Source organism: Notamacropus eugenii, chromosome 1, assembly GCF_028372415.1.
Source record: "Notamacropus eugenii isolate mMacEug1 chromosome 1, mMacEug1.pri_v2, whole genome shotgun sequence".
NCBI classification, from domain to species: Eukaryota; Metazoa; Chordata; class Mammalia; order Diprotodontia; family Macropodidae; genus Notamacropus; species Notamacropus eugenii.
This window is the reverse complement of record NC_092872.1, coordinates 478,368,069-478,382,816: the sequence shown is the minus strand read 5'-3', so window position 1 is coordinate 478,382,816 and position 14,748 is coordinate 478,368,069. Positions and strand designations below refer to the sequence as shown.

General features: G+C 40.6%; 1 protein-coding gene across 1 annotated transcript; it reads right to left on the bottom strand.

The window, feature by feature from the left end:
* Window positions 1-668: 668 nt before the first annotated feature.
* Window positions 669-3,054, bottom strand: HDHD3 (haloacid dehalogenase like hydrolase domain containing 3). Its single transcript, XM_072632464.1, has 2 exons — window positions 2,891-3,054; window positions 669-1,619 (listed from the first exon to the last, which is right to left on the bottom strand). Exon 2 carries the CDS (start codon window positions 1,613-1,615, stop codon window positions 869-871), a length of 747 nt encoding a protein of 248 aa, XP_072488565.1. The 5' UTR covers window positions 1,616-1,619; window positions 2,891-3,054; the 3' UTR covers window positions 669-868.
* Between the last annotated feature and the right edge of the window lie 11,694 nt (window positions 3,055-14,748).

Below are 14,748 nucleotides of genomic sequence, written 5' to 3'. Positions count from 1 at the left end.
GGTGTGAAACATGGCAGTGTCATGTGAACAACCTTAGATTGGTAGTCATGAAGCCTAGGTTCAAATCCTGGTTTTCCTAGCTAATACCTGTGTGGCCTTGAGTAACCTGAATCTCAGCTTCCTCACCTGTAAGATGAAAGTTGGATTACATAGTCTGTGAGGTTACTTCTAGCTCTTGGTCTAGGATCCCAAAATCCTCTCTGGATCTTGTTTCCTCTTTACAATGGGGTTGGACAAGATCAGGAAGAAACCTTAGAAATTACCTATCTAATCCAAGGGGTTCTTAACCCGGGGTCCATAAATTTATTTTTAAAAATAACTATTTTAATGTAACTTGTTTCCTTTATAATCTTATATATTTTATAGATTTAAAAACATTCTGAAGGGGGGGGGGGCTATAGTTTTTTACTATATTGCCAAAGGGGTCCATGACCCAAAAAGGTTAAGAACTTCTGATCTAGTTCAATCTACACCCATCTGTCAGAGGAGAGAAAGGAAGCCCAGAGATGGTATTTTGCCCAAGGTCCCACGGGGTAGAAATGGGATTAGAACTCAGGTCCTCTTGACTCAAATCTAGTGTTCTTTCCACTCAACAATAACTGCTTTTGAAACCTTTCCGGTCTATATTCTCTGATCTATAAATAAGAAGCAACAAGATGTCTCAATGCTTAGTTATGGTATTTGACTTTAATGGTAGCCATAGAAGCCTGCTATTGAGGCTGAAGGGAGAACAGCTCCCCCTTTGCTCGTGTGGGAAGGAGCCAATGTTTCCAACAGCAGATGCTGCTGGCTGGGATTTCCATTGCCTTCTCCCACCTGGCAGACTCAGCTTTCAGGGAGTTTACCACCTCACCTTCCCCACCAATCTTCAGTGCTTTGGGTCTGAGCCTTCCAGGTGGTTAAGGGCAACCAGAAGGTGGGAGAGGGAAGGCAGGATGTGTTCCTTAGGAACAGTTTTTGGAAAGGGGTCCTGGGTCTTGGTATCCATCAGCAAGAAACTGTGCATGCCCACCTTCCGGGGTGCCTGGTAATCATTCAGGTAATGGTCCCCAATGTGGGCCGCCTGGGTGGGCCCTACATTAGCAAGCCTCAGGGCCTGTTGGAAGATTTGTGGGTCAGGTTTGGCCCAGCCAGCTTCCTCAGATGTCAGTATGAAATCGAAATGCTTCCGGAGACCACACTGAACTAGGATGTCCTCTAGCCTCCTGTCAAAGTTGGAAATGACACCTAGTTGCAGGCCTTGTTCACGACAGTGCTGTAGAGTGGATTCAGCCCCTTCCAGCATCTGCCAGGTTTTAGCACTGCAGAAGTCCTCGTAGAGTTTGTTGGCAAGGGGATCGAGGATACTTGAGTTCCGCACTCCTGCCAGGTGGAACGTCTGCAAGACAACATCTAGCCACCACTGCCTGGAGGTGAGGCCTTGCCTCAGCCCGTAGTTGGGGAACTGCTGCTTCTGAGCCTTGTATGCTTGATGGAAGGCTGATCCAAGGGCTGCTGCCTCTACCTTTAGCCCATGGGCCCGAGCCTGGGCTGAGTATTCTTCCCCCACTGGATGGCGGAGTCGAAGCAATGTGTCCTTCACATCCCACGTCAGCAGCCTAAGCCTGGGGGCCATTGGCCTAAGAGATGGAAGCCCAGCAATAAAACAATGAAAGATGTAGCCTCTTATTCCTCAGACTCAAGGACCCAGGTGAAATACAATGATTCTTGAAGTTGTCCCCAAAAATCCCTTTTCCCCTCTCCTAGACCTAGTAAACCTGATTCTTGCAGGTGGAAGGCCCTCAGGATAAATTTCTTAGTTCAGTTATTATTTGACAGTTACTTCAGCTTCAAAAAAACCCCAAAAAACCCAACAAAACCAACAATCTAAGAACCAGGTATTATATAATAAGAACTGTCAGAAGGGTATAGGGTTAAAAACATTCCTGTGGTCTAGACAAGTGCTACAGGGCTTTCCTAAGACCCGTCACCCTTTGCCAGGGGAAGCTGGGTCATTTCTTGGGCTGATAAAAGAACAGTCCACCCCACAGGTCATACTGGTCAAACAAGTGGTAGTACTCCTCACTGTCTGGTCCAAACTCACGAATGGTCCTCCCCCCGACTTGGCCTTCTGCCTATGGATCTGATAAGTGCACCCCAATTCCGCTGCTAGGTTTCACTAGTCCCCACAAATCTGCCCCCAAAAGGGGCAGAGTCCAGTGCCTTGCCTTATTAACATTCAGTTATCTGGGCCCCAGGTGCGGAATTTAACAAGGACTGCCTGGGAGAGGAAAAAAACAGCTCCGGGGCTAGGAATGACGGAGGAAGTGAGGTCGAACAGTTAGAGCATGAAATCTCAAATCTTGAAGGGGCTTTGGAGATCATCTAGTATGGTCCGTTTATAGACAAGAAAACTGGAGGCCAGGACCGGCAAGGGTCTTTTCCAAGATAACCCAATGAATAAGGGGCAGGGCCAGAAGTCTGGGTTCCAGGGTTTCCCACCGCATCAGCCTCTGGGGAGAGAGGAGCCCTGCAGACCTCACCTGCCCCCCTCGCCTCTGATCTCAAAGCACTCCCCCGCCGAGGTCCGGGGTGGGAGTGCCTGCATGCACGGCTGCAATCCCCAGGGTGGCTGGGCCTGCAGGCTCAGCTCGGGCTCTGCTGCTGGGAAGGGAAGAAGGCCTTCCAGCTGCACTGGGCACCTGGGAACCCCAAAGAGGGCTAGGAGCGAGGGAGCAAATGGGCGCCTGGGTCCCGATCGCTTTAAGCGAGGCTTCGAAGACCCCCATAGGGCAGGCGGCGCTGGGGGAAAGGAAGAGTCACGATCTAGGGGAGAGCGGAGGCCCGAGGATCCCGCGGTTCCCACGCACTCGCGTGGTCCCTGGGACCACCGGTAAGACAGCGACCTTACCTAAAACTCCGCTCGGAGAGGCAGATTCACAGCTGCGACCGGCAGCGCGCAGGCGCGACCTCCGGGAGGCGGGACGCTGCCTGGACTCTTAACCTCGGAGGGAGGGCGCGGAGCCTCGCCTAGCCTCGCCTCCCCCTCCCCCTTCTTCCTCCCGGAGCGTAACGCCTGCCTCGCGAGCGTGCCGGGCGCGCGGGGGCGCGCGGGGCTGCGCGGGTCCTTAGAATCCCAGGCCGTGGGATTAACCCCGAGCGCCAAGACTGTGGGATCCCTTAGAGGGCCCCTAGTCCGACACCCTCGATGTACTGCTGGGGAAACTGAGGCCCACGCAGTACAGGGAGGAAGCGCTGGCTTTGGAACTCTGTCCGTCTTTGCGTTGAACAAGTGGAAGTATTTATTGAGTATCGGCCGCGTGCCCTTCTCCGAGAGCCGGGAATAAAGAGCCGGGGAAACCGGCTCCTGCCCCCCAGGAACTTCCATTGCAGTATGTAGGGCTACGTCTGCAAATATCCCTGTGTGCATAGACTGTATAAAGTACGTGTAACATACAGATACATAATATGTGCATGCTACATAATAACGTGGCCTTATACAATTGTATCTAATGTATCTAATATACCATTATATAGTTATATCTAATATGGATACAGGAAATTATCTCTCTGAACTAGATCGATAAAAGGTAGTTTTGGGAGGAGAGACCTTAAAAGGACTGGAAGGTCTAGAAAGGGCCCCACTTGAGGTTTTGTTTCCAGTTGGAACCCCCCGAGCTTTGATGCGGAGCCTTCTGGTACGGATCCGATTTGGGTGGCATCTCAGTGCTGCGGCCTTGAGCCCTCCTCCTTTTGTAACTTTGCCTTTGAGGCAGTACAGGGCCGGGGTTTTGGCCTTTCTGCCGAGGGATGGAATGAAAGGGTTTGAGTCAGGAGACTTGGACCTTGGGCATATCACTCCATATTTCTGGACTTTAGTACCTTTCATCTAGAAAGCAAAAAGGACAAACTATTGGGGCCCCGGGGTGGAGAACCTGCAGCCTTGAAGCCACCTGTGGCACTCTAGATCTTCAAGTGAGACCTTTGACTAAAGGGCCATGGCCTTGGGTTCCCTACCCCTGGACTAGACAGAAAAGCCCTTTTCAATTAGCATTCTAGTCAATGATTGCTAAGCTTCTGTGAAGTCCCTGCCCCAGAAACTGAGCTGTCCCTCCTCCCACAGCCTTTTGGAAGTTCCACAACTGGGTCAAAGGTTGCTAAGGAACTGTGGGCACTGGACTCTGCCCTATTATAAACTAAAGAGATTCCAGTCGGCTACAATCTGCAGCAATACATTTTAATTGCTGAAAACTTAGTTGCATCCAATGTACATGGAAGTATGGAAAACATTGGAACATTTTTATTGATTTTTTTTATGTCACCTAATTTCCTCCCCTCTTGTTTAGAGAACCGTTCCATATAACAAAGAATTTTTAAAAAGGATATAAAAAAGCACTTCAGTAGAAGCAATATGTTAACCAAGTCTGACAAGGTATATATACAGTGTTCTACCAACCATAGTTCTTTACCTCTCTTGGGCCAAGTTTGGTTACTATAATTACATGATTTTCAGGTTCATTTAAAAAATTTCTTTCCATTTACATTGTTGTAGTTGTGTATGTTGTTTTCCTGGTTCTGCTTACTTCAGCTGGTGTCATTTCATGTAAGTCATGCCCCTAAATTCTTCATATTAAAAATTTCTCTGCATTAGTATTTCATTACCTATATGCACTAAAATTTGTTTAATCATTCCCCAATTGATGGACATTTATTTTACTAACAATCGTAGCTACTGCAGAACCCTAGGGCCTGGGGTGCTATGCCTTCTCCTTTTCCACTAAGGGGCACTTCTGCTCTGGATTCATGCATGGGGTGACAGAATTTAAACTTCTATTAAACCATCTTCTATTTAGATGGGTTAGATTCCTTTTTTTTCATGCATTCTAGCACTTCCACTTCAGAGAAATTACTTAAACCTTAGGATTGGCTCATGTTTGAGGTTTCCCCAAAAGGTGGGAGTATAAATACTCAATTAATTAGCTCTTTATTTCCTCCACACAAAAGAAATTATAAACACAAATGACAACCACAAGCACACATGGATAGGGACTTAAAACTGGGTTCAATAACTTAGAACTACTGTGATATTCCCCTAGAAGACTGAGACTAAAAGCTATCAATCAGGATATGATGAAGTTTTCAGAACCACTCAAAAAGTAAGAAGTATTTTACATCACCTCACCTCTGCACTGTCCAAACAATTCCTTCCAAATCCTTGACTTTTGGCAAGCTCAGTGTTGGTGGTCATTCTCTGTAATAAACTGCTGCTGAGGGCAGCTCCCACCCACATCTCTGGATCTCCAGACTTCTGGAACTCACAAATTTGCTTCCAAGGCTTGCATCCATCTCTGGATGGCCTTTTGGTCACTTATTTTCAGAGAAGAAATAAAATAGAAGCAGAATTCAGGGTCCAAGACCTGGGCTCTGGCTCTTCAAAAAAACAAGGAGAGGGTAGATACTATTTTTTTCCAACCACTTTTAGCAAAGCCATGTCTTATCAAATAGCAGAGAAGATGCAAAATTTGTTTTCACTCTTGATTTCTTCCCTTCAAGACAGATAGGGCAGTGAAGGGCATTAATTGGCTAGTTTCCCTTTTTTCAGCCAATCAACTCTCAGCAAACAATACCTCTATTCTAATCTGTACCCCTTCCAGAAAAATAGGTGCAAAGTTAGGCTCCTTTCCACGTTAACCAGCTTCTATACTTTGTCTTCTATAAACATTTCCACTCATCATCTTCTGTGACTGACTTATGTTTAGGTTCTTCTTCTGATTCTATCTTCAATGGGTCACAACCTCCTTGTCTCCCAATGTCTCAAATCAGGCCTCCTTAGTTAGACAGATTGTCTATTTTTTGTGGAAACTTGAGAATTCCACCTTTTTGTCAGGTATGGCTCCAACAGTCCTTATAGAATCACTCCACAATTCCCAAATAGTTGATTTATAATTTCTCTTTTATAACCTTCCAGACTTTGAAGACAGTCGTACATGTAAATGATTGGACAGATCACAGCACCTTGTCACAGCACCTAGTCACTGAAGGCTCTGTCTTCAAACAGATCCTCTCAGCATTTCTGTCTGAAGGGTAGTTTTCTTTCAGATCCTCAAAACTATGTCTCTCAAATATAGGAACTTGTTAACAAATTCAGCCTAAATCTGCCTAAACATCCCTCCTCCACTCCTTTTACCTTTATTTGTTTAAAACCCTTGCCCCTTTCCTCTTCTTTTTTCCTACTAATTTTTCTCCTTGAACACTTCTTTTTTTCCAGTTTTCATTCTATTTCTTCCTCTCCTCCCATTTACTAAAGTCTTATTGGGAGGCAGTTAGCACCAGAGGTGAAGGGACTGAATCCAAGGAGGAAAGACTTGAGAAACTGCAAACATGGAGAGGAAGGTAGCTCCTCACTATTTCTTTGTATTCCTTGAGACTTCAGAGACTTCCTCCTTGAGTGAGCTCAGATTTCTCTTGGTTTGAGCTGAGTTATCTCTCTCAGAAAAGAGCTCATTCATGCATATGAATTTTCATGAGTTTCACTGCTATACCTTTAGACAACCCCTGTGAATATATGTAACCTTTGTAGAGCACACTTGTACATATTACAGGATTAAGAGTTGAGTGGCACCAGCTTAGGAGGGGCACATGTCTTCTCTTGGTTTCAGCAACAGGTGCCTCAGGAAAGCACTTTTCAAAGGTTCAGAACAAAATAGGGGAATTTGGACCCACAATTTTTTCCCCTCAGATCTTCTTCGTAGGAGCAAAGGCATCATTCTGGGTAAGTGTGCTTGTTCTAGAACCCTAGACTGATGAGGGCAGCTACGCTAGGTAGCAGTGGATAGAGTGCTGGTGTCAGTTCTTGGAGCCAAGAAGACCTGAGTTAAAATTCAGTCTCAAACATTTACTTCAGTTTCCTCATCTGTAAAATGAGCTGGAGAAAGAAATGGTAAACCACTTCCAGTGTCTTTGCTAAGAAAACCCCAAATGAGGTCACAAAAAGTCAGATGCGTCATGACTAAAATAACTGAACAGCAACAAGCTGATAGAGTTTGGGGGTTAGGGATAGAGAAAGAACCCTAGCAATTTGAGAGCAAAATGAGATGATTGTTATAAGGTATGAGGATGCATTGACAAGATAAATGTAATTCCCAGAGCACAAGGACAATTTTTCATTTTTTCCCCTCTGTATCACACTTAGTAAAGTCCCTTTCACATAGCAGGCACTCCATAACTATGTGTTAGGTGTTCCTGTGAGAAACATGTTTTTCATTGGCCCTTAATAGGAACATTTGGTCATAGATCACACTGAGGAAGCCCCATAGTGTTCAGTGGAGCTCAATACAATTGGAATAATATTATTTGGAGACACTTACCATTGCAAGGAATCCCTAACCATTTGGACTTTCATAGGACAACTCTGATAAGAGCAGGGCATACCTTTGGTGGGTATCCATCTCTGGTTTATGCCTCTCTTGATATTAAGAGAATCATGGATCACAGTTATCACTATGGTCACTTTTATCAAAAATTCTTCAGTTCAATAGAAATTCTCAGTTTGGTTCAATAAGGATTTTATTCAAGGGGTAGTACCAAGGACAGATGTTAAATGTCTAAAAATGGTTCTTATCTGTCAGGAGTTTTCTTCCTAGCAGAAGTGATATAACATCTATGTTGAAATATAACGCAAGGTAGTGATTGATAAGGACAAATGACAGAACATAGAAGGTGTTCTGGGAATAGTTTCTTTTAGAAAGAACACAACCAATTTTGGGGATGAATCAGGGAGAGCTAAACAGAGGAAGTGGCCATCTGAGCTCCCCTTTGAAGGAACCCAGTTGTAAAATGGAGATTGTCATGGCATCTGCCTCCCAGGGTTGTGAGCATCAAATGAGGCAACATTTGTAAAGCACTTAGCACAATGCCTGAAACATGGTTGGTGCTTAATAAAAGCCTATTCCCTTTCCTCTTACTCCTTTTACAATTTGTTAGAGAAGTTTAATTGATAAAAAAAAAAAGATGTTACAATGAATATGTCAAGGAGCCCACAAACCACTTCATTCAGGAAATGTGGTCCCCTTACCAAGCAAAGAGCTATGGAAACCAAGGTGACATTGGTTTCAAGTACTTAGTCATCATAGAGGATGGTGGCGTAAGGCCCTAAGCAGCATCACTTCACAAAATAGTGAAAATTTACTGTGAAGCAAGCTTAGCATGAGACACAACCAAAGTAAGAGCATTTATGGATGAAATCTGAACAGCAAATAGAAGCAAAAAAGAGAATTAATGGCAACATTTCTATAGATATCAACTGTTATGATCATCACAGCAGAAACACTACATTTGGACTCCAACATATCATAATGTGCCATGCGAAGCGGGTCATTTAATAATAACTTGATACTGACACAGTACTTTATATATAAAGTATGTATATGTATGTATAATGTATGCACACGTACATACACATATGTGTATATATATATATATATATTTATATATAAAGTATATACATAGAGTTTGCGAAGTGCTTTTCATATACAAGTTCCTTCGAGCCCCATTGCAGCTCAGTGGATCAGGTATTATAGGTATCGTCATTCCTATTTTACCCATGAGGAAACTGAAGATCAAGAGTATGTTATTTACTCATTGTCAAACAGCTAGTGAGCGCAAGAGGCAGGATCAGACCCAGGTCTACCACCAAGTACAGTACTCTAGCTACTAACTATACACTGCATTAGAGTGACTGTACCTTACTACATAGAGGCATAAGAAATCTCTGCTGGTGATACCATTTTAAAGTCATATAGGGATCTATTTTCAAGATATCTTAAAAAAGAAATTAATCTCCAAAATGGAAAAAAATTAGTCCTTTTAAAATTTTTATTTTATTCTGAACTTAAGAAATATAACAAACATTTCCATAATATGATAGAATAGGAAAAAAGGTGATTGTACATGAACTGCAATCTATCATGTACAACTTGCTATTACTTTTAAATATATAATAATTATCATGTAACTTTCTTTTCTTCTCTTTTTTCCCCTTCCCTTTCACCCTGATCTAGAGATGGCTATCATTAGGCACAAATATGTGTGTGTGTGTGTATGTGTGTATGTATATATAGTAAATACACAAGTATATAAAACACAATATTATACATACTTTTTTTTACCAGTTCTTTCCCTGGATGCAGATAGCATCTTCCTTCATATGTCCTTTGTAGTAAATTGGGGTATTTATAATAAATTCATTCAAAATTGTTCTTAAAACAATATTATTTACTATACATAATATATAATTATATTAATCATAATATAATTAATATAAATATATTATATAATACAATAGTCAACATTCACTTGGTTCTGCTCACTTTGTTCTTCATTATTTTTGCAAGTCTATCTATGGTTTTCTGAGATCATCGTTTTCTTACACCACAGCAGTATTTCATCATAATCACATATCACAACTTGTTCAGGCATTCCTGTCAACAAAAAAAAGGGTGAGGGACATCAACATCTACTGACCTATGCCTTCTTTCTCTTTAATAGATATTTTTATGCTACTGATCTAGATGTGTATCAAGTGTTCTATTGATGAAAAGATAAGGACACGAAGAGGCTTTTGCAGATTACTTCCTACCACATACCATATTTTCAGAATTACAGAAATCAATGAATGCTATATATTTCATTTACCACCTGGCTGCCCTCCTGTTCTTTATCATGCTGCAGGAAACTTCATCTACAAGTCATATCAACTCTGTTTAACTCTTACCTCAATAGTGCCCTCTGTCCTTGGGGCTCCTCCTCTCCTCTGATTGGAGAGCTCTCTTCCCAGAACTTTCACTTAAGGAAGGAGCCCAAATCTTCCATCTTTTCATTTCCCACTGGGCTCCTGTCCTTTGGGCTTTTCCACCATGCTCCCAGACTGGGTACCTTCTTTCTTCAATCTTCTGCTTTTCTGCTTCCCTTTGGATATTTTCTGCCCATTTGATTGTATGCTTCTTGAGAGAAGGGAAAGTCTTTTGCTTCTTTGTATCCCCAGCCCAGGGGTGGGGAACCTACAATCTGGTGGCCATATATGGCCTTCCAGGACCTCAAGTGCAGCCCTTCTCCTGAACCCAAACTTCATAGAACAAATCCACTTAATAAAAGGATTTGCTCTGTAAAACGGACTCAGTCAAAATACCATACCCAAGGACTTAGAAGGCCACATGTGGCCTCAAGGCTGCAGATTCCCCACCTTTTCCCCAGTCCTTAGCACACAGCCTGGCACAGAGCAGGTGCTTAATAAATATTCATTGACTGATACTGAAAGGCAGTTGTTTTAGATAGTTAATGTCTTTATTCTTATTATTCCCTCTCCTTTTTTTTCTCAGAATTAACATTTTGTTTAAATGGTTCTAGCTACTGTAATTATTCCCAGTGCATTCTTCTGATACTTTCATTTTAATCTTTTTGTCTAACCTGGTGTTAATTTTGTGCTCTAATCAGTTGATGAGCTGATGGATAGCTCTTCTTAGAATGATTCTCACTTTGTTAACCCATTACTTCCTTTCTATTGAGAGGTAATAATTTTAATTGACAGGATTTTTGATCCTATTAACTTTTCAATCCATAACAAAAAATCAATCCTACTGATTTTCCTGACTGGTATTTGCCACATCTTATGCCTTCCAACTTTCTTCTTTTGTTTACAGACTTTTTTGTTTTACTCCACTTCTATTTTTTCTCAATTACATGTACATAAAAAATTTTCACATTCTTAAAAAATTTTTGAGTTCCAAATTCTCTCTCTCCCCCTCATTGAGAAACTAGCAATTTGGTATAGATTATACATGTATTTGTATTTACATGTTATTACATGTTACATACAAATTACAATTGTATATTTGCAATATTACTCATTGCAAAAGAAAACACAGACTGAAAAAATTCAAGGATAATAACAAAGTTAAAAAGCATGCTTCAATCTGCATTCAGACTCCATCAGTTCCCAACTTTTTTCTTAAAGAAAGTATTCATGATACACAGGTATGAAGCATTGGAGCCACTGGCCTATTTCATACTTAATCCTGAACCTCTGTATTTCAACATATTTTTTACCATTCTCCCATGCTTAATTCTGAATTGAAATAACTGAATTTCAAGGTATATGTTGACTTTATTTGGATGATCCTTGACTGACACTAGAACTTTAAATGAAACATGATATATATAAGAAGCTGAATTTGTAGATGAAGGAATGATAGTATCCAAAAACTGTTGATGTAAAACCATGGCTCAGTACTAAAGGTATGAGCTTGTATGGACTTGGTTCCATCTTGGGGAATTTTCTTTAAAATCTCTTTAATTTCTTCTTTGCCTATTCCAGACCCTTCAATTTCTTCTTTTTCTCTTATTGCTACAGATAATGAAACTAAGTTGTCATTTTTTGCAGATGATATGATGATATACTTAGAGAATCCCAGAGAATCAAGTAAAAAACTACTTGAAATAATAAACAACTTTGGCAAAGTTGTAGGTTACAAAATAAACCCACATAAATCATCTACATTTCTCTATATTACTAACAAAGCCCAACAGCAAGAGATACAAAGAGAAATCCTGTTTAAACGTGCAGTAGATACTATAAAATATCTGGGAATCTACCTGCCAAAATAAACTCAGGGACTATATGAACACAATTACAAAACACTTTTCACACAAATAAAATCAGATCTAAGTAAGTGGAAAAACATCAGTTTCTTGTGTGTAGACCGAGCTAATATAATAAAAATGACAATTCTACCTAAATTAATTTACTTCTTTAGTACCATACCAATCAAACTATCAGACAATTATTTTTTAGAGCTAGAAAAAATAACATCAAAATTCATCTGGAAGAACAAAAGGTCCAGAATATCAAGGGAACTAATGAAAAGAAATGCTAGGGAAGGTGGCCTAGCCCTACCAGATCTCAAGTTGTATTATAAACAGCAATTATCAAAACCACTTGGTACTGGCTAAGAAACAGAGGGGTAGATAAGTAGAATATATTGGGTATGTATGATACAGTAGTTAATGAATATAGCAATCTACTGTTTGGTAAAACCAAGGACCTCAGCTTCTGGGATAAGAACTCACTGTTTGACAAAAATTGCTGGGAACACTGGATAACAGCGTGGCAGAAACTGGGCATAGAATAATGCCTGACACCATACCCAATAATAAAGTCCAAATGGATACATGATCTAGGTATAAAGATTGATACTATAAACAAATTAGTAGAGCAAGGAATAGTGTATTTGTCAGATTTATGGAGAATGGAGAAATTTATGACACAAGAGACAGAAAACATTATGAAGCACAAAATGGATAATTTTGATTACATTAAATTGAAAAGTTTTTACACAAACAAACCCAATGCAACCAAGATTAGGGAAGCAGAAAACTGGGAAAGAATTTTTGCGACTAGTGTCTGTGACAAAGGCCTCATTTCTAAAATATGTAGAGAACTGAGTCAAATGTACAAGAATATGTCATTCCCCAGTTGATAAATGGTCAAAGGATATGAACAGGGAATTTTCAGAGGAAGAAATTAAAGCTATCTATAATCATATGAAAAATTGCTCTAAATCACTATTGATTAGAGAGATGCAAATCAAAACAACTCTGAGGTACTACATCACACCTATCAGATTGGCTAACATGACAACCTAGGAGGATGATAAATGTTGGAGAAGATGTGGGAGAGTTGGAACACTAATTCATTGTTGGAGCTGTGAGCTGGAGAGCAATTTGGAACTGTGCCCAAAGGGTTGCAAAAATGTGCAAACTTTTTGACCCAGCAATATCGCTTCTGGGATTCTATCCCAAAGAGATCATAGAAATGGGAAAAGGTCCCACATATAGAAAAATATTTATACTAGCTCTCTTTGTGGTGGCTAAAAACTAGATATCAAAGGAATGCCCATCAATTGGGGAATGGATGAACAAGTTGTGGTACATGAATGTAAAGGAACACTATTGTGCTATGAAAAACAATGAACAGAAGGACTTCAGAGAAGCCTGGAAAGATTTATATGAATTGATGCTGAGTGAAAGGAGCAGAACCAGGAGAACTTTGTACACAGCAACAACCACAGTGTATGAGGAATTTTTCTGGTAGACGTAGTACTTCATTGAATTGTAGACTTAAATTTCCATTGGACTCTTGAGGTAAAACACCTTCCACATCCAGAGAAAGAAGTACAGAATTGGATCGCAGATAGAAACAGACCATTTTCTTTTGTATTTTGTTTTCTTTTATGGTTTCTCCTATTTATTTTAATCCTTCTATGCAACATACATTTAATAGGAATGTATGTGAAGAACCTATATAAGATTGTACAACGTCTCAGGGAGGAAGTGGGGAAGTAGGGAGTAATGAGGGGGAGGGAGTGGAAAAAAGTCTAAGATATATGGAAGTAATTGTCGAACACTGAAAACAAATAAAATAATTCAATTAAAAAAATCTCTTTAATTTAATTTTTTTGAAAATCTTATTCTTCTCAAAGTTTTTTCTGGAATTATCAGAGATTGGCTCATGTCTATGTCTTTTTTTTTTTTTTTTATAAAAGAGAGCACTTTGTTCCTAGGTAAACACAAGTTTATTAAAACATTAACTACAAGACAAATTTTATTTAAACAAAAAGAATTTGAACCTAAATTGTTGCTTTCTTTTCTTTCTAGTAGCCATGCACTTTCCCTGGGGACCTATATAGCCCTCCAGATTTTTAGTACTATACACAATGGGATCACGTACTTGTAGTTGCTAGAGAGTGAAATGACCTTTTCTTCTGGTGAACCCAACCTTTTCAGAGATATATACAGTTCTTTGCACTTGGAGTACTATTCTAGATAGAGCCCCCAGACCTGGGAAAATCATGTGGAGTCAATAGAAAGTTGGACCCCTGATCATTTTTGACACAGCCCTCAGTGACAAAGACTGAGGAATCAGCTAAGTGCCTTTGGTTGTACAAATTCTTGAGCCAGGAAACCTGGGCATATGAGTTGCCTAAATATCTTCTTGTGGAGACCCACTTAAAGGCTCCAGCTAAACTTCATTCATACTCCAGAAAGTCCCAAGTATAACTGATGGGATGAGGTGGGACACTCCCCTATTGCTCTCATTCCACAAAGGATTGAAAACAAAGTGGATGTTGTTTAGGTAATGGCTAAACAAATTTTGGACAGCCTGGGTCATTTTTATTTTCTTATAGTTTAGTATGTACAATAGACCAAAGAGAAAAATCTAATTTAAAGTGAATACAATCTACTTGTCAGATTGGAATTTGTTGTTCAGTCATTTTAGTTGTATTGTGACCCCATTTGGGGTTTTCTTGGAAAAGATACTAGAGTGGTTTGTCATTCCCTTCTCCAGCTCATTTTACAGATGAGGAGACTGAGGTAAGCAGGGTTAAGTGACTTGCCCAGGGTCACACAGCTGAGTTAAGTGTCTGAAGCTGTATTTGAACTCAGGAAGATGAGTTTTCCTGACTTCAGGGAGGGCACTCTATCCACTATGCCACCTTGGTGCCCAGAATTGGAACAGTTTATGGAATTTCACCCCTATATGAGAAAGGACAAATGTGAAGAATTCAGAGAGGCATGAGCAGCATGAAGTGACACAGATGGAAATCAGCAGAATCACAATGTGCAGTGGCTAGAATGTTGAACTGGAAATCAAGAAGTCGTAAGTTTGAATCCTGCTTCAGACTAGCTGTTTTACCCCTTAAAAGTTACTTAATG